Source organism: Akebia trifoliata, chromosome 3 (genome assembly GCF_017979445.1).
Source record: "Akebia trifoliata isolate Shusen 1 chromosome 3, ASM1797944v1, whole genome shotgun sequence".
NCBI lineage: Eukaryota > Viridiplantae > Streptophyta > Magnoliopsida > Ranunculales > Lardizabalaceae > Akebia > Akebia trifoliata.
In genome coordinates, this window is record NC_141377.1 from 48,566,018 (window position 1) to 48,585,754 (window position 19,737).

Consider the following 19,737-nt stretch of genomic DNA (forward strand, 5'->3'; position numbering starts at 1 on the left):
ATATGTATATTACATGTAGTTAGATGTAAGATTATAACAAAAAGATAATTAACGTATACTATACAAGAAAGATTTACCATTTGTCCAAGTAGGATTGCCATCATTTTTAACTATTTCGATGAACATCAATGCTTAACAATTTCAATATATGTAATCTAAATGTGCATGAACTTAAATTTTTTTCTTTCTTTTATATAGATCCTAAAACTCAACCAAAGCCCACTCGGAACCCATTGGGGCATACAGGCCACCTCTTTTGACTCTCGGCTAAACCTTTGATTGATGGTCTACCATCAGATCCTATCTCATATTTCATTTAAATTAATCAACTGTCACCAAGTAGGATTTGAACAATGAGACTTTTAACCATAAACGAAGGCAGTAAAAAATAGAAATTCAAACCCACCCAAGTCATCTTTTGGACTATCAAATAACAATCGTCCGTGCCAAGAGTGTTTGAAATAACAGAGTATACTGACTGCTCATGATATATCTAAATTCAAACCAATTTGTCTTATTAAATATAGTTTCTCATCTGACCAAGCTATCAAACTTGGTGGAACGTCTGGTTATCTTAAGCATCCTCTCCTATATCTCTTCTCTTTAGAGAATCAACCTTACTTCAACAAGATCCAAAAAGCCCCATTAAGCACCAATTGTCTCAAAACTGATTTAATACTGTCGTGTACACTAAAGGCTTAGCTCTGAAACAAATCAACTTGTATTTACCTTAGACCAACCATCCACAGATGGTATTTCACTGCATGGGTACCTGGCAAATAAGATGGTATTTCTAGTCTAGTAGTAAAATTTCAAACATACAAATAAAAGTAATTGATAAATTAGGTCTTAGAATAATGTTCCAAAACAAATTCCACCAGTAATTTCAAAGTTCATGTCAACATGTAGACCCAACCACCCATTGTCCTCAGAAGGTTAAGGTTAGTCCCCTGTAAAAGGCTAATGCAGTGAAACATTTCAATCGAGTCTTAGAAGAAAAGATATTATGCATATTGTATAATATACTATAAGCGAGGAGACGAGAAAACATTAAAAGGGAAAAGAAATGACACTTAAGGTAAGTGCAACAGTCAGCAGAACTGACCCGCTACCCCTTCTCTTCCATCTGGAGTTCTCCCATCTCACAAAAATGAATGGAGATAAAATGATCCATAAACATAATGATAGAAAAGGTTGAGGGACGGACGACGATCAAGGAAATCACCCAAACTTGGCATGAAAAATCACCATGGGTCCTATGTCCACAACAAACTATACTTTGCTTTCTTGCCACGGAGAAATTCTACCACCCTGCCATAATATCTGAGGAGGACCCAATGAAGGTCCTTGTTCACCCATTCTTTAACAACCACCACCACCACCCAATCTCTGTTCTTCATCAGAAATGTGTGCTCTTGCACGATTTACATCTGCTTAAACTTCTCACTGACATTGATCACCAAGAACCTGCTTCAACTGTAGCTTGGCCGGTCCTTCTCCATTGGAGATTGTGATTGGCCATTCAAATCCCCGGATGATGATCTACTTAGGCCTGCCTCATTATGAATGTCTGTCTGACTCGTACTATTATTTCCCTTCTCCAGTCCAATACTCTCAACGCTATTTGCAAGCGTATCATAATTACATAAACCTGGCGACTGACTGTCCAGTGCAGAAGACTGATTAGGCACTCGCAATGGCCAAGTCATCCAATCATTCCGCTTCCTAATTTTGTCACCCTGCAATAGGACCCAACAGGAAAGTATATATGATACGAAGAAATAATGGAGAGACATGACTCAATAGTTGACTAAAATGAAGTCTCCTCGGAAGGAAAGTAGAAGTGTACCTGTACTTCGATGACAGTTGAAGTCCGCACAGCATCAAATATAATCTGTATGTTGTCCGTCAACATCCTAACCTGCAAAACATAGGCATAGAACAATTTTCCTCTCCATGAACACATATAGCTGAATGAAATAATGTGCAAAAAATGAAGCATTATAAATAGTGCATATGCCACCACACAGCTCAAGGTTCAGAATGAAGATATTTGGATAAAAGATTGCATAATATCTAAACAACATAAATCTAAAAAAGAGAAGTTAATACATGATACCTGAGAGATGTAGAAAGAACACTTACTAAAGTCTATAGAGTTGGATTATATGAAATCTTGACTCGATCAAACCATTGACTTAGGCACTAGAATTGTTACTAACTGTAAAAAATGATACCTGATGGGAATTCTGGGAGACAATACACCCAAAGATCCAAGTAGAAATATGAAATGATGAAGTACCTGAAGGCATGCTCGCAACTAAATTGAGACAATTTTGATCACAAATTTCTTTCACAAATCACAAAAAGAGAAAATTTCAGCCCAAGGACATGGTTAATTTCTTGAAATGGAAGATAATCATCGTCGAAGCCTTATGGCTAAAAGAATCCTGTTCATCCAGTCAATCCTGCCTAATAGCATGTCTCCAAGAGTTCATACCCTAAAGGTGCACAAATCATCTCAATTCACACTCTCTCAGGTCTTATTGCAGTTCACGTTCTTTCGGGTTTTACTCTTGCTCTTTCAGCACCTTCTAAGTAGGGTTGTAATCAGCCTCCATTGAATGTGCCCAAACCATCTCTAGGCCTATAGGAACTTCTACATTTTCTCAAATATATTCATTTCTAATTTATCTTTCCAAGTATCCACTCATCAAGCTCAACATATTCATCTCCATTATGCTTCAATCTATTACCATGATGCTTCTTGACCACCCAACATTCAGCTTTGTAAAGCAGTGCTGATCTTACCACCATCTAATTAAATCTCCCTTCTAATTTGATTGGTATGCATCAATCACATAACAATCCAGAAGCATACTTCCACTTTAACCATCCAATGTTAATTCTTGGATAAAAGGTAATAGAGGCTTGAAAAGGAAAGAAACAGTTTGTGGAAGAGAACAATAGCTAAAAATGGACCTCAGGGTAATGGTGGGAAAGCTAACTTGCCATACTAGGCTTTGGAAAGGAATCTCAAATATGTTTGGAACATTTGTATTGGCATCCAGTATAAATTGGAATCAAGAATTCTAGTGATGGTTTAAGGGATATCTGTTGTAGCGAAAACCACTCGAGGATTGACTACATCTCAATTTAAGCAACGTCAAATCAAAGGATGCTCTTATTAGTGATTGCATGGTTGGAGAGAATGATTATATGCCATGTAACTTTTGTATAGGATGTTTATGACTAGGAGAAAAACAAATTAGTAACTCTTATAGAATGATTAAGGAGGTAGTTTCTGCTTTGGAAACTGACAAGCGACTGTTGAAATAGAGTTCTAGTGCACTGTATTTACTTATCACTTTCACAAAGGCACTCCTTTCAATCTAAGACATCTTCTTTCCCAATTGAAATAGTGCTAGGGATCTCTTATTCATTTTATGGTGGCTTTGTTTGGAAGGTGAAGCTTGACAAGATCTTGATGGTGAGAAATTTGACTAGCAAAGCTTTGTCATTTCTGAAAGGTGCATGATGTGTAAAATCTAGAACGAGATGATGGATTCCTCTTCAATTGTTGTCCACCTTCTAGAGATGTTTTGATTTCTTCTTCAGGTTGTAAGATATGAGGTGGGCAATTTTGATTAGGTGTGATATGTTTGAGATGTTCGCATCCCGTGGAAGCTTACCCTTTTGCTACTTCTTGGATCACATGGGAATTACACATCACACAGTTTGCCATTTGTTAGATCTTTAAAAGAATTACTTCAAGCCAATTGTTTAGAATGTTTCCGTGATGACCTAAATGCATCCACAAGAATACTTGGCATTGATGGGACCTACGAGGTCAATTCCCCATCAATATGATGACCAAGGGGCTGCTACACATTGTAGTCAGGTTGATGGGACATGTACCAAGAAGACCACATGAACTTGGTAATGTTTAACACAACTGGAAAAAAGAGGTGGCACTATCTACCATTGTGGGTCAGTAGTAACGGACATGCAGTAGTTGCTGGGAAAACCTAAATTGGCCTTAATGTTCACTAGCATACAATGGCCAAGTCCATCATGATCTATTAACCTATTGACCTTGTAAGTATCATGGTAAGCCAACCTGTACATAACACAATGTTGCATTATGAGGGTATGCTATTGCAACTTGGCTGCTTCTTGGCTATCATTTGGAACATAGCCCTTCTTGAGGTACTTAATACACGGGGTGCGCCAGTTTGACATAAATCCGCCAAGTGTGAATATGTTTTGGTACAAGCCTGATGGTCAAACCATAGTTCTTGAATTAGTTGTGCTTTATTGTCCATGTTGAGCAAATGGTACCCTTGCCATCAAATACGCTGGTGGAAGGGAATATTATCATGGGTATTTACTCGAATGATCATGGGCCATGCTGAGGACCTCCTCTGCTTCCATTTCTCCAATACATCTTTCTAAAGTTGTATCAGGGCATCAACTTCATTTCTAACCACTAAGCCTATACCTAGAAAAAAAAATTTGTATCAAGACATCAATAACATGGTACTCATTATAGGAGTATAAGAGAATGTGTGAGCACTAATGGCAGGCTTTGGAAGTTTGATGGTAGTAGCACATTGATCAAGTTGGGGCCAATTATTGTTAATTTATTTCCAACTTTGAGGGCTCAATGAGAAAAGGCACATGAGATTGTATGTCGAATGACACAGATGTCCTTTTTGTGATCCATCGAAGTATAGCTGAAAAGCTAAAGTGGTCAATGCATCAACATGGGAAGATAGGTGCTGTGGAGACATTCCGTTGAAAGAAATCTTTCTAGATCTTTTTGTGGCATTGAGTAAAAAGGGGATGACCATTGAGGCATTGACTCCTTGGTAGGAGACGGTTTGGGAATCGAGCAATGTGGAGTGCCACTTGGAGATAGTTGATGCGGGTACTACATTTTGTGAGTAAGATGATCATAGACTATGGGAGGGTACAAGAGAAGGGGGCTTTACCGTACGTTCAATGTATATGACTAAAATACCGAATTCAACTTCTTGTTTTCCCATTTCAACGATTTGGGGTACTAAGGTTCCCACCAAAATTTCAATCTTTGCGTGGCAAGCATCTTTGGGTAGGTTAACCACTATGGATCAACTCAATAAAAGGGTCCAAACGCCGAATTGTTGTGTTTTGTGTATGAGAAACTTTGCAATGGTTGACCACATCTTCATGCATTGCGAAATAGCAAATCGGTTGTAGGCCCATTACCATAGCCTTTTCGATATGGAAGGTTGTCTACCTCGCACAACTTGGGATCTTTTCAAATTGTGACTGTTTTAGGGGGTTTTCTTTTCGTCGTTCAAAGCAGACATTGTGGAGCCTATTGCCTTTTGCCATTAGTTGGGGTCTAAGGAAAGAAAGGAATAAATAAACTTTTGAAGGAAAAGAATCACCTTTCGAAGAGCTCAAGTTTAAGGTGTTGGGATTCTTTTCCATTGGGGAAAGGTTTCTCGAGAGTTTAAAGGCATCTTCTTTGAAGATTTTGTTGTTCGATGGGATCTCGTTTGTAACTTGGGAGATTATTAGTAGCTTTAGTGAATTTCTTTATTTTACCCTCCTTTTGGAAGATTTGTAATTTTGTTGTAATTTTGGGACTTCTCGTCCCCTTTTCTAATGAAATTTTAACTTATAAAAAAAAAAAAACAATCAACATGACGATTGGATGCTCATTATGTATGTTTGATACACAAATCTGCATAAGAGCATGATAAATGTAACCACTTGGACAAAATATGGAATTAAAGATTATTTTTTGAGGATGAAGAATTGACTAAGAGGTTTGACTAACCCTTATTGTCAATAAACATGATTATCTTATGATGCATAGTTAAGTCGATTAGAAAAGACTTGTACTCATCAATGATGGTGGAGTGACAAAAATTGTTTTGTTCCTCCTTTGGTGTGGATGATCCACAAAGTTGCATCTGTAGAAATTCTTATAAGGGTCTCTTCGTTATTTACAATCTTCCATGGGGTTCTTTTGTTATTAGTAACACTCTTATGATATTAATATATATATATATATATATATGAGTGAGAGAGAGAATAATAGTAACTCTCTGTTCATCTCTTTTCTTCTTCTCCACAAAAACCCTAACCTTAAAACCCTCAAATCTACTTGATATTAGAGCTCAAGATCAAAAAAGACCTTAGAGACAAATTTAAAGAAAAATGAGAGAAACAAGAAGACTCTCTTACTTGCTACGTCTGATGACATTAGTAGCCGGCATGCTGACACCAACTAACGCTGTTTTCGTTGGATATTTTGATCTTTTCTGATTGTTTCTAAGAGATGGTGATTTTAATAAATTTTTGAAAAAGTTTCATACGATTTAGAGTTGTTTTGAGCAAGTTATGATGTTTTTAATGGAAAATCAAAAAAATGATGAAAATTCAGGATCTATCATTTTCTTTCCATCTGTTCATTTCGATTACTTGCTTTTGAGTTTGGACATAAGTTGTTTGGTCGTTTTTTTATGAGGACTCTAATGGTGGTGTTCGTTGATCGATTGGTCAGATATTGAAGTTTCAATAATCCTTTCTTTGGACCCCTTTTCTAGTTTTTTTGGTGCTGAAAATAGTATTTTTTTTTAATGCAAATCTGATCTCTTGAGCTATTTTCTGATCTAGATTGACTTGTTCTCCATATTCTAATGCTTGCCATGTGTTGCTAAAGAGGATAATAAGTGTGTTTTTACATCGGGTGAAATGTACATCAAATTCGGGTATCCAGTGGAGTGTATTTCGTACTCACAAGGTATTTGTTGTTTTATTCGAAAGGCTTTTTAAATTTGTTTGAAGTTAGTTAGTCTTCAAATGTGCCTTTGAATGGTGAAGGAAGTATGAGTATGCCTCAAAGTATTGCTCCTAATCTTCAGATCACTACAATGAAGCTAGACGGCCATAATTTCCTTGTTTGGTCTAAATCGGTCATAATATATATTAAAGGAAAAGGCAAAATGGGATATTTGACCGGTAGTTTACCGATTCCTAATTTTGAAGATCCAACCTTTGATAGATGGAATGCAGAGAATGCTATTGTTATGTCTTGACTTCTCCATTTTATGCAACCTGACATTAGCAGTAATTACTTATTTTTGCAAACCACCAAAGAGATATGGGATGCAGTTACAAAAACATTCAGAAGTAGGCAACACAGCTCGTGTGTATGAGTTGCACCATAGTATATAGTAGATGAGACAAGGTGATAAGCCATTGTTTACATATTACTCCACTTTCCAACGTTTATGGGAAGAGTTAGATCATTATCAGACATTTCGGGCCCATTGTTCTATCGATGCTATTGCGTATAAGTTGGTTGCAAAAAATCGTGTATTTTAGATACTTGCCAATTTAAACTTCGAGTATGAACAGGTCAAGATTCAAATTCTAGGAAAGGAGCCTTTTCCTTCATCAACTGCAATATATTCTTACTTGCATCGTGAGGAGTATCGTCGTAATGCTATGCTCCGACCTACCATTCATGAGAGATCAGCCTTAGCCTTGAAGTTCTAAAGAGGTAGTCGCAATGGTGATCGTACTCAAGACGGTAGTCGTTCAGGGACAACTATTGATGATAAAGATAAGTTGAAATGTGACAATTATGGTTTTACTCGCCATAATAGGGATGTTTGTTGGGATCTTCATGGTTGTTCATAACATAGAGATTCATCCGCCGTTAGCCAAGGAGGTAGTCGTTACAATAGTGGAAGGGGTTCAAGCGTTCTTTATATTACTTCCACGGAGACATTAGAACCTACTCCAACTCTAACACCTACATCTGATAGTACTAACCTCTCTCGAGGTGAGATTGAGGCTTTTCAGCGTTTATGGCTCAATTGGAGCCTCCTAGTATGGCTTCTACATCTGTGGTCACTTACTCAGGTACTTCGGCCACGGCCTTCAATGCATTTGGATCCACTCATAACAGCTCTTGGGTTATTAATTCAGGGGCATCGAATCATATCTCAGGTATGTCTTCCTTTTTTTCATTGTATCATATCTGTTCTGGTAAGGACAAAGTAAAAGTTGCCGATGGTTCTTATTCTTCAATAGCCAGTAAGGGCAGTGTTATTGTTCATCCATCTATGACTTTATCATTTGTTCTTCATGTCCCTAATTACGTGATTTTCATTATTTCGTTACGTTTGCGGATGATTTTTCTCGTGTTACTTGGGTTTACTTACTCAAAGCTAAAAGTGATGTTTATTATGTGTTTAAACTCTTTCACAAAATGATTGAAACACAATTTTGTGTAAAAATTAAAGACCTTAGATCTAATAATGGTGGAGAATACATGTCTAATGGTCTTGATTCATTTTTTTAGTGAGCATGGTATCATTCACCAAACCACTTGTGTAAGTAATCCTCAACAAAATGGTGTGGTTGAGAGAAAAAATTGTCATTTATTGGAAGTTACTAAAGTTCTTTTATTTACTATGAAAGAACCGAAAATATTTTGGTTGGATGCTCTCTTAACTGCTACGTTTCTTATTAATCGCATGCCTTCGTGTGTCTTGGGATTTAAAATTCCCATTGAGGTTTTGTCTTCTCCTGATAAGGTATTTCTTATTCTTCCCAAAGTCTTTGGGTGTGTGTGTTTTGTTCATGTTTCTCAAGTTGGCCACACTAAACTTGACCCTAAAACGATCAAATGTGTTTTTTTTGGGTATCCTTCTAATCGAAAGGATTATAAATGTTATCATCCCCCTTCTCGTAAATATTTTGTATCTATGGATGTAACATTTTTTGAGTCTACCTCCTTTTATTCCTCTTGGAACACATCTCTCCATGGGGAGACAAATGAAAGTAGAAAGAGGTTTTTTTCTCTAAGAGTTGTTGTCTTGTCCTCTTCCTCTTCCTCTTCCCTTTGACAATGTTGATAATGGTCATAACAATGGAGATGATGGTTAGGGGGAGGTTCTCATTATACAAGAGAAAGAATTACAAGTCAACAATAATAATGGCCAGGGGAGATTCCTATTATGCAAGAAGAAAAAGAATTACTTGAGTTTACTTCCTTTTATTCCTCTTGGAACACATCTCTCCATGGGGAGACAAATGAAAGTAGAGAGATTTTTTTACCCCAAGAGTTGTTATCTTGTCCTCTTCCTCTTCCCTATGACAATGTTGATAGTGATCATAACAATGGTAATGATGACCAGGGGAAAGTTCTCATTATACAAGAGAAAGAATTACAAGTAGGCAATAATAATGGCCAGGAGAGATTCCTATTATGCAAGAAGAGAAAGAATTACTTGTATATTCTTAATGTGATAAAAGTACTAAAGAAAGTCCTCATGAGCCCAACCAAGAATCCTCCCCAAATCCATCCGTAAAAGGTAATAAATATCCTTACTAAAATTAACAATTCTAATCTTCCCATTGCAATTAGAAAAGGTGTTCGGTCATGTATTCGATATCCTATCTCCAATTTTGTTTCATATAATGTTTTGTCTTCCTCCTATCGCGCTTTTGCTATTACTTTGCCCTCAATATCTGTTCCTTGTAGTGTTGTTCATGCCCTGTCTCAACCAAGTTGGAAAAAGGCAATGGAGGAGGAAATGTAAGCCTTGAGAAGAATAATACTTAGGATATGGTTGTTCTTCCTAAAGGAAAAAAAAAAAACAATGGGATGTAAATGGATCTTTACTGTGAAGCATCGTCCAAATGGATCAGTGGACAGGTACAAAGCCAGACTTGTCGCCAAGGTTTACATTCAAACTTATGGCATTGACTATTGTGAAACATTTGCTATAGTAGCAAAAATGAACTCTATTAGAGTCTTATCATCCCTAGCAGCCAATCAAGATTGGCTATTGCTACAATTTGATGTGAAGAATGCTTTTTCGCATGGTGACTTGGAAGAAGTGTATATGATACCTCCTCCTGGTTTTAAATCTCAAGCTATTGAAAGGAAAGTGTGTAGACTTAAAACTGGGTCATATGGCTTGAAACAGTCTCCTAGAGCATGGTTTGAAAAGTTTCATTGTGCCATGTGGGGTATGGTTACAAGCAGAGTCAAGCTAACCACACATTATTCATTAAACATTCCAATGAGAAAATTATTGCTCTCATAGTCTATGTTGACGACACCGTAGTGACTGACAATAATCATGATGAAATGAAAAAAATTAAAATGTCAGTTAGCATAGGAGTTTGAGACTAAGGACTTGGGTCAATTAAAATACTTTCTTGGGATTGAAGTTGTCAGATTAAAGAAGGGTATTTTCATCTCGCGGCAGAAGTACGTTATGGATCTCCTTCATGAGATAGGTATGATGGGTTGCAAACCTTGTGATACTCCCATTGAGTCAAACCATAGGTTCTGTGAGTCCAATGGTAAGCCCTGCATTGGTGTTGAGAGGTATCAAAAACTTGTGGGCCGACTTATCTACCTCACCTTAACCCGTCTAGATATTACTTATGCAGTTAGTGTGGTAAGCCAGTTTATGCATGCGTCAACTGCAACTCATTTAAATGCTGCTTATAGAATCTTAAGGTACTTAAAATCCACTCCTGGACAAGATTTATTATATGCTTGTCATTGTAGTTTGTGTGTTGAAGCCTACGCAAATGCTGATTGGGCAGAATCAATATCAGATTGTCGTTCCACCTCTGAGTATTGCTCATTTGTTGGGAGTAATCTTATTTATTGGAGAAGTAAAAAACAGACAGTGGTTGCAAGATCCAGTGCAGAAGCTGAGTTTAGGTCTATGGCTCATGGGGTGTGCGAGCTTGTATGGCTTCAAATCCTTTTAATCGAATTGAACCTTCATATTCATGGGCCGATGAGTTTGTATTGTGGCAAAAGACAGCCATTAATATTGCTCATAACCCAGTTCAACACAATAGAACCAAACATATTGAAGTAGATAGGCACTTCATCAAAGAAAAGTTGCAGTCTGGACACATTTGTACCCCATTCGTGCAAATTAAAGATTAGTTGGTTGACATCCTTACTAAGGGGCTGGGTAGTTTACTTTTTCATAGCATTGTTGACAAGTTGGGCATGAAAAATATATATGCACCAACTTGAGGGGGAGTATAGAAATTCTCATAAGGGTTTCTTGGTTATTTACAATCTTCCAAGGATTCTTTTGTTATTAGTAACACTCTTCATCTTTTTTCTTCTTCTCTACAAAAATCCTAACCTTAAAACTCTCAAATTTATTGCATCTTTGCTCGTATGAACAGATTTTCAAGGCCCTCTTGTACTAATTGACTTTCAGAGCGAAACACGACTTTCTCTTGCAAGAAGTGGGCTTTTAGGGTGAAACGTAACTTTTTGTTGTACGAACTGACTTTTGTGGAGAAACACAACTTTCACTTGTAAGAAATGATTTCCAAGGCAAAACGTGTATCTTTCACTTGTACGAACTGACTTTCAGGGCGAAACAGTACGTACACTGCCCATCTCCTAGATGCAATCGTTGTGGCAATCACATCATAAAATTTGCGAGGGTACCTTGTCATGCCTAAACATTTTGTTCGTCCCAGAGAAGGCAACAAACAAACTTGTCCTTGACGTCTTTCAATGCCAAAAAATATTGATTTCAAACTCAAATTGTAAGAGCGATTTCATTGCATTGCTAGACAAAAGACGGGTGAATATGGTCAACACTGAATAAAAATGAATCTACTAACTAGCAAGTAATGGCAGAATTTACTTATAAAAAAAAGTAATGGCAAAATTTTGTATGCATATTAGGGAGAGGCAAGTACGTTTGGCTTTAGGAAATTTGATCTTGGTGCCATTTACAATCCATAACTTAAGCAATATACTCATTGCTCAAACCTTTTGCTTCATCTTCTTGGGAAAAATGGTGTTGATTGCTTGATTCATGGATACAAGATTGGGGGGCAAAGGTTTTTGAGTGGGTGCCACTATCAAAGTTGGTGTGGTGCTCATCAAGCTTTGCATTTTTTTTGCAAATGCAACTAGATGCTTGAACGACCATCAAAAGTATAGGTTCTTTTCAGCAAATACATGAATCAATTGTGCGAATCTAGGTTAGAAAAGCCAGATGTAGTAGATTTTTTTAGAAGCAATTGAGTTGTTTTTTCCTGGTATTCCTAGGCGACTTCATTGTTGTCAAAGCCATTGCCCACTACCTTGGAGGCACTGTCAATAATGCTACGATTATATATGAAAAACTTAAGGAATTTTTCATATCATTCTCCAAAGGCGCATTTGATAAGAATGCAAAATGTCATATTTTTCTCCTTTAATATTTAGTCCTTTATACATATTTAGTGCCTAAATTTACTCATTATTCTTTTATTTTGATTTAGGATGCAAATGGAGGTGTTAAGTGCAAAACGAAATTAATTGGGCGATTTTGGACAGTTTTGACATCGCTTCGTAATCTGGACATAACTTTCTCATCCGAACTCCAATTGAGATGATTCCAAATGCTCTGGAACGCTGAGAAAAAGATCTACAACTTTCGTGTTTTGAGTTTTAAGAGATAATGACTGTATCAAGGTCAAAATTGGGTTTGAAGTTGCTGCACGTAAACTATTGACGTGAATTTGACGCGAATTTGTTAAAAATTTGACGAGGTTTATTTTCGAAAGTCTCCAAATCTAGTGCACAAAAATTCCAACTAAAACACCACTTTCCTAATTATATTAGGACTTTATTTTATTTTAATTAGTCAGATTTATATATTGTTATTGGAGGATAAGATTTAGGATTTTTTTTAGGAGATTTTGTTAGCTTCTAAGAAGGAAGAGAAGAACGGGTAAAAGAAAAAAAAAAAGATCTCTATCTCTCTCTCTCTTGCTCTCTCTCGATTAGGGTTTTTTTTTTTTTTAATCTTTTCTGGAGGAAAGAGGTGGCTGAAACTGGGGGAACTAGGGGCCAACGAGTTGCTGTCAAGAAGAAGGAGAAGTTGCTGAAATTTTTCAGCAACATTATTGCCGTGAGGAACATCACCACCAACACATCTCAAACTTCTTTGGTTGTGTTAAAAAGTGTAACCCTTATGACTTTTATTTATTTTTATTATTGCAACCCTAGTTGCTTTTGGATTAAAGAACATCTTGTTGGATTCTTAAGTTGGAAATTTTTAATTCAATGAGTTAGTGACTTTCAGATTCATTAATTGATGTTTTCGGATTGGTGATATGTAGACACATGAATCAGTGAATTTTAATTATGTATGCTGAATTTTCAGTTTGGTCATATTGAAAACTTTGATATTAACGGTCATTGAAGCCATAATTGTATCTCTAATCACCTAATTGATTTGGAATATGATTTAAAAGTGGTAAAAACTATGAACAATAGTTGTGATCTGAAAATTGCATGTTCTTTAGCCATGGACTTTTCCATAGGTTTGAAGAGTAGGTTATTGAATCATAATTCCTTTTGATCTTAATGATTTGTTTAAGAAGTTGTAAGGATACGCTAAGTATTAACTTGATTGCTTAATCAAAATAACTAGGTAATGGACTTTTCCAAAACCCTAGGGATTATCTAAGAAGGAATTTATAAGATGCATGATCTCTTTAGGCTTGCACTTTGATTCAATTCGGATATGTAATTAAGGCATAAAATTCGTTATCTATGTTGAAGCAATTTGATTAGTCATTTAATGAATTTGTTTTTCTGAATTGTGAGAGAAGATGATCAATTGTAAATAATTATTTCTTTCTTTTTATTTTTATTATTATTATTTTTTTTTAATCCGAATCGCCAAAATTGAAACCCCTACAAATTTGTGTAGTACGTTTGTTTTCAATTTGTTAATTAAACTAACTAAAATTTGTTATGACTCTTTAGAATAGGAGTACCCGCAATCACCGGCCAATAACGATACCCTACAAATCACTTTACTACAATCTTCTATAGGGTTTATTGATGACTAAAAATCTGGTCAATCAGCATTTTAGCTAGTTCCTTTGAAATTTGAATATGATACATCTCGAATACCTTACTTAAACTAGCCCTTTATAATTCAGATGTTTGCTCATGAAAACAATATCATCCACATTTGATCTTCAACATCCTTACGGAAAATGTCATAGAAGATTATGGTTATGGCCTATTCATAAGTTACGTAGCACCAGTGTTTTTGAGACCAACAGACATCATTGTGTAATGAAAATTTCTCCATTGGGTGTTGAAGGCTATCTTCTTTGTAGAAGGATGTCATTCTAATCCTCGTGCCTAACACTGGTAATGAGTATCACGTCATATCAAGAAATCATATTTTGGGCAAACACAATCAAGATTACAAAAATCCACACACCTTATTTGTCAATTTCTCATTTATTGGCAAAATGATAGCAACCCATGTGGGTATGTATGGTTTGATGAAGCCAATTGCCAATAAATTTTGAATTTTTTCTTGATTTATTTCTCAGTTTCATGGCCGAATTGGAGCATGAGCTGCTTGGCTTGTGTAGTCCCAAGCAATGTTTTAAAGTTCCTAAGGCGTGCTTGAGGCAGTTTGGGTTCTTGAGGCATAAGCCTCAATTAATATTTTTTTTTTAAATCCTAAAAAATATATAACAATTGCAATGAATTCCTAAAAAATATAAAACTATAAGGTAATAAAAGAACAAAAATAAAAACAAGTAAATAACCATCAAACATCAAATAAACATTAAGTAGCGATGTAATGTGGTACCAATGTATCATCACTCATGAGTCATGAGCCATAACTAATGACTACATTTTAACTTTTAACTTTAAAAAAAGTAACTAGTCAAGGCCTGGCAATGAAATTTTAAACCCTAACTATAAACTAGAGAAGAATTAAAACAACTACAATAACCTTCCTTGGTAGGGTCCTCCAAAAAGTCATGATTTCAGATTCCTCTATTTGACCAAAATCATTGTGAGAAACTTATAGGATTCGATGGAATCAAAATTGGATGAGCATTGAGAGTTCAATGAATAAATTGGTGTACGGAGAAAATAGGTTTGAAAGAGAGATTTTTCTAGAAATCTTATGTTTCTTAACCTAAAAACACTTTTATTTATGCAGTTTTAGTAAATAAAAGACATTGGGAGGAGAATTTAAGTAATAAATAAATAAATAATTTGACCCATGATTTGGTTTTTATCGCGGATTTGAGGCTTAAGCTTCAAACAGCCTCACAGCATAAGCCTTATACAAGTGAGGCTTAAGCCTCATGTGTTTTTCAAAAGGCTTAGTCCTTGAGGCATTGAGCCTACAACGCCCCGCCTTGAAGCATACGTCTAACATTGAGCCTTTTAAAAAACTGGTCCCAAGAACCATATTGATGTGGTGAACAAAGGTTTTGTGCATCAATTATTGGCCAAATTGAGGACGCTTAGTTTGGAATATAACTGAAAGGACTAGAGGTAGAGGATCATCGAAAATTACCTACGGAAAGATTATGATAAGCATTAAAGCAATGTTACAAAAGGAGATACTTCGAAACAAGAGACATCAATTTACTTCTCAAAAAAAGTAAGATGTGTGATGAGAAGACACATATCTATAATAATTTCGAAACAAGAGACATCAATTTACTTCTCAAAAAAAGTAAGATGTGTGATGAGAAGACACATATCTATAATAATTTTAGAGCAACAAAGAACTCTTCTTAACCCAAGAGGGGTAATTGTCTAGGAAAAATATGCAACTAATATGAAGTATATACTAGGGTTGTCAATGGGTCGGTCCCGATTCGGTTCCTATGAAAATTAGAACCATAATCACTATATTTTTTCGGTTTCAGATCTTGTCGATTCCGATTTTAAAATAAGTGGAACCGGAACTGCCAAAAATCATGAGTACCCGTCGGATCCGATTCTCAAAATTTGAATGGGAAAAACATTTCAAAATCATTATATAAAAATAAAAAAAAAAAACTTTCCTTCTAAAAATTAACAAATTATTTACAAAGTATCAACTTAATAATAATGTGTTCCATTAAATAGATGATTTAATGAGTTTTATTTTCAAAAATAAAAATTCATCTCTTTAACAAGTAATAAATTTAAGAAGAAATGACCCCATTTTAAGCTCCAATATTTAGTTTATACGAAATTAGAAGAACTTTATATGATATATGTTAATTTTAAAACATAGAAAAACCTTCAATCATGTATAATGTAAAAATATATCGGTTCTAGGTACCCGTCAAATAGAACCTAATGGTTCTGGTTCCTATCGGTTCGGTTCCATATTATACCCAGCTCTAAACGGTTCCAATAAAAAGGGAACCGGAACTGTGGTTTTTGGTTTCGATTTCGAGTAAATGGGTACCCATTGACACCCCTAGCATATACGTGTCACCTCGAGATTCCTAAAATGGGGGTAGGATCAGACCTCGACAAGGATTTCTCGGTCTTGAACGCAACTTACGGCAAGAATCCAGAAAACAAATAATCATGAATCCCTAAAATTTAGAGAATGATCAGTGTAGAGGGAAGCAAAAGGAAACTGCCTATTATGTGGCATAATAAGAAAAACTTATTATACAGTTAAGTTAAGCATCGAATTTTGATCCTTAATCACTCTCTAAAACTTGAGTAATATAGTTAAGTTAAGCATCGAATCCTCTTTGGCAAGAGCCAAACCAATGCCCAAAGACAACCTAATCCAAAGTTGTCAGTGATTTGAGGTGATCTTGAAAAATTACTCTACAACAAGAAGAAGTGAAAAATTCTACAAAAGCAAGCTATATTCAAAAGAAAAAGGAAAGGAAAATATGGGTGAGGATCAATGAGGAGAAAATGGAGAAGAGCAAGAGGGGAATAAAAAGGAGAATTTTAAAAGAGAATAGAGAGGGAGGCTTTCTTGAGCCGATCCATTATCCTTGGTTGATTTGAGAGAAGGGGGGAAAATAGACAAAAATAAAGAAGAGAAGCTGGGCATTCTGTGGGAAAGAGGGAATATCATGTCCTAAGTAGGAAATTCATTTCCCCACTAGGGGACAAAGTAGGAGATAAACACTATTTTTGACGAATTTAGTTGCCCAGCCCTTTGTACATTTTTTCAAACAACAAAGCCATTGGGTAGCGTTGAAACCAGATGTAATATCCTGGTGCAGTTCCACAACAACTAGAGAGTATAATATTCCATTAAATGTTGCAAGCTTGAATGTGAAATATTGGCAACTACAATCTGTAGTACCAGTTAATTGGTAAAGTAAGATGGTGGAGAAAAGTGAAAAACTCGGGTAAATGTGAATAAGAACACCAGGATGGTAAGATATTGTATACGTTTATATGAGCACAACATGCTTACATGTTTCTTTTCCTTTTTAGTGTGTCACTCAACAATCCTCTATTGATTTCATCATACAACATGGTTAATAGAACCTCACAAATAACTTATGATCGCGCTAACCATCTAGTTTGCTTGTTCCTACGGCACGAAAAGACAATAAAGTTAGAAGTTATCCTCGAGATTTGTAACGAGATTAAATCTCAAGCCCACTTTATGAGGGGGATAAAGGGAGTGGGGTCCATTGTTCGTGTTTTTTATTTATTTATGTGAATAAGAAATTCATCTCATGGATTAGCTATTGAATGTAGAAGCCAGAACATGTTTACTAGCCAAATCGTCAACTAGCAAAGAGTAAAACCATTGAATTTAACCCGAGATAACTCACTCGCGGGAAGATTGCTATCAAAGAAATAGGAACCCAGCCTTGTTCATCCATGTTTTTCCGCAAGAAAGTATCCTTGCATAAATTCTCATAACTGCACCAAACAAACAAGAGGTACACAAGTCATTACGTTAAGAACACACTAATAAGGAACAAAGGATGATGAAACACTCTCACCATGATGAAATACCTGAAATAAAAGTCTATTTGTTTTACTAGTGCAGTACGCAACTGAGGGTCAGGAGTAGGTAAAAACATCGCAAAGGGTGATGGATGAACATATGGCACACCCCCAATGGACTCCGGAGGGGGAGGAGGGGGAACCGGAACATAATATACGGGAGATATCATATTCATATCTGAAAATGGCCGCAATGTCAGTCAGTGCCAAACCCAGATAAAAAACCTTACATAAACATAAAAAAAGTGAAACTTACCAGGGAACCTCACAGGATTCCCAAACGGTGGAATAGGTGGGGGCATAGGTCTCTGCATGTGGACATCTCTACCGTTGAAACTCCGATGAGGATTCCACTGGTAATTATGTCTACCTCCATGATGGGGGCCACCATTACCCCTTCTGAACGAATTACGCTGCTGTGGGTGATCATTCCTGATGTGTGGCTGTGATATGAATCTTCCCCTTGGTCCATTATCCCAATTCTTGCCTTTGTGTGGAGAGGCCCTTTGAGAATTGTTCTGAGGTGTTTCCACCATTGGCAGTGGCGGTGGGGCTGCTCGTGGTGTAGTTAAGTAACCATTAGCAAGCCCAACACCGCCCCCGCCACGATTCATAGATTTCAAGCTAGTGGGGGATGATACATGATTTATAGTTGGATCAGGGTTTACATAACTAGTTACTAGTTCTTTTATAGAAGATGCAACAACCTAAATCAAACATAGAGCAATACCACCCAAAAAAAAACAATTGTAAAAAAAATATATAATAATAATAACAAAAAACAGTAAAAAAAATTCCATTAAAGAAGAGAAAATTGAGAACCAAAACCTGCGAGACGGGGATGGAAACTGATCCATCAGAAAGATTCTTCAAAGAATCACAGGATGCTTTCTTGGAATCGGACAGAGCAGGCCAAGATACAGCCCCCATTACAGGTCCAACCTCAAGACCGCCATTCGAAAGCTTGTTCCAGGCTGGTTTTTTCTCCCGAGTTGCATGGTTGCCATTATCAGGGATTTGCACAGTCTCCACAGCAATCTCTGGAGATGATGAAGATGATAAATTTCGATTGTTAAGAACGAATCGAGGACTATCAAGGTTTTCATCAGAGAATTCAGAAGATCGAAGAGATTGAGTATTAGAAGCAGATTCAGCAGTAGGTGCCATTGTAATTAGGTCTTTCTAAGTTCTAAAATTGCAGAGATTGATCGATGGATTATCGACCAAAGAAAGCGATTAAACAAAAACAAATCGAATGATAGTGGAAGGATTGGAGTTGAAAATTAGGGTTTGCATCGATAATGTAACATTTCAGAGACTGAGGGATCTCAAATTTAGTCGATCGCGAGCGACGAACGTAAGATCTCTCTCTGTGCGTGTGTTTCTCCTGCTTTGCTATTTGTATGTAGTGTTGGATTCTTCTAGGATACAACGTTGTTCAACGAACGGCTTAGATGGAAAGAAAAATATAAATTTCCTAATCTTACTAAAACTTTCCAGGGAAGCAATTTCGGTGAACTTTCCGGAGAAGCAATTTAAAGTAGGATCTCTAGGCGATATCTTCCCATCTTAGCCGTTTGTTGGAAACCGAGTGTGTCCACTGTCCAGGGCTCTTGGTTTTTTGCAATATGGCAGCTGTTTTAGAAAAGGAAAATGCTGTAATGACAAGCTATTTACTGCTATTCTCACAAGTCTGACGTGGGATTTACAGATAATCATAGATGTATTTTCTCGTGATACCAGTAAAAATCATCTACTGTTATATATGCATGTCCACGTCAGAATTGTGAGAATCACAGTAAATCCTGTGTCACCCCAGCACGAAAAATAACCTTCCCTTTACTAAAGCAAAAGCAGAAGAATTTCTAATTTAATAATTTCAAATTAATGATAAAGTCCTTTACCACCCTATACTT

The 19,737-nt window shown here is 36.4% G+C and overlaps 1 protein-coding gene across 1 annotated transcript; it reads right to left on the reverse strand.

Annotated features, from left to right (window-relative positions):
* Positions 1–819: 819 nt before the first annotated feature.
* Positions 820–19,250, reverse strand: LOC147407566 (la-related protein 1C-like). The gene is made up of 6 exons (XM_086436210.1): positions 18,650–19,250; positions 18,078–18,528; positions 17,831–17,999; positions 17,644–17,734; positions 1,850–1,921; positions 820–1,739 (listed from the first exon to the last, which is right to left on the reverse strand). Exons 1-6 carry the CDS (start codon positions 18,986–18,988, stop codon positions 1,473–1,475), a joined length of 1,389 nt encoding a protein of 462 aa, XP_086292336.1. The 5' UTR covers positions 18,989–19,250; the 3' UTR covers positions 820–1,472.
* Between the last annotated feature and the right edge of the window lie 487 nt (positions 19,251–19,737).

Coding starts and splice junctions, on each gene's coding strand:
- LOC147407566 (XM_086436210.1), bottom strand. CDS start 18,988: ATGGCACCTACTGCTGAATCTGCTTCTAATACTCAATCTCTTCGATCT. Junction 18,000..18,077: donor GAATCCTGTGAGGTTCCCTG/GTAAGTTTCACT, acceptor GGCCATTTTCAG/ATATGAATATGATATCTCCC. Junction 1,922..17,643: donor TGATAGCAATCTTCCCGCGA/GTGAGTTATCTC, acceptor TATGTTTTGCAG/GTTAGGATGTTGACGGACAA.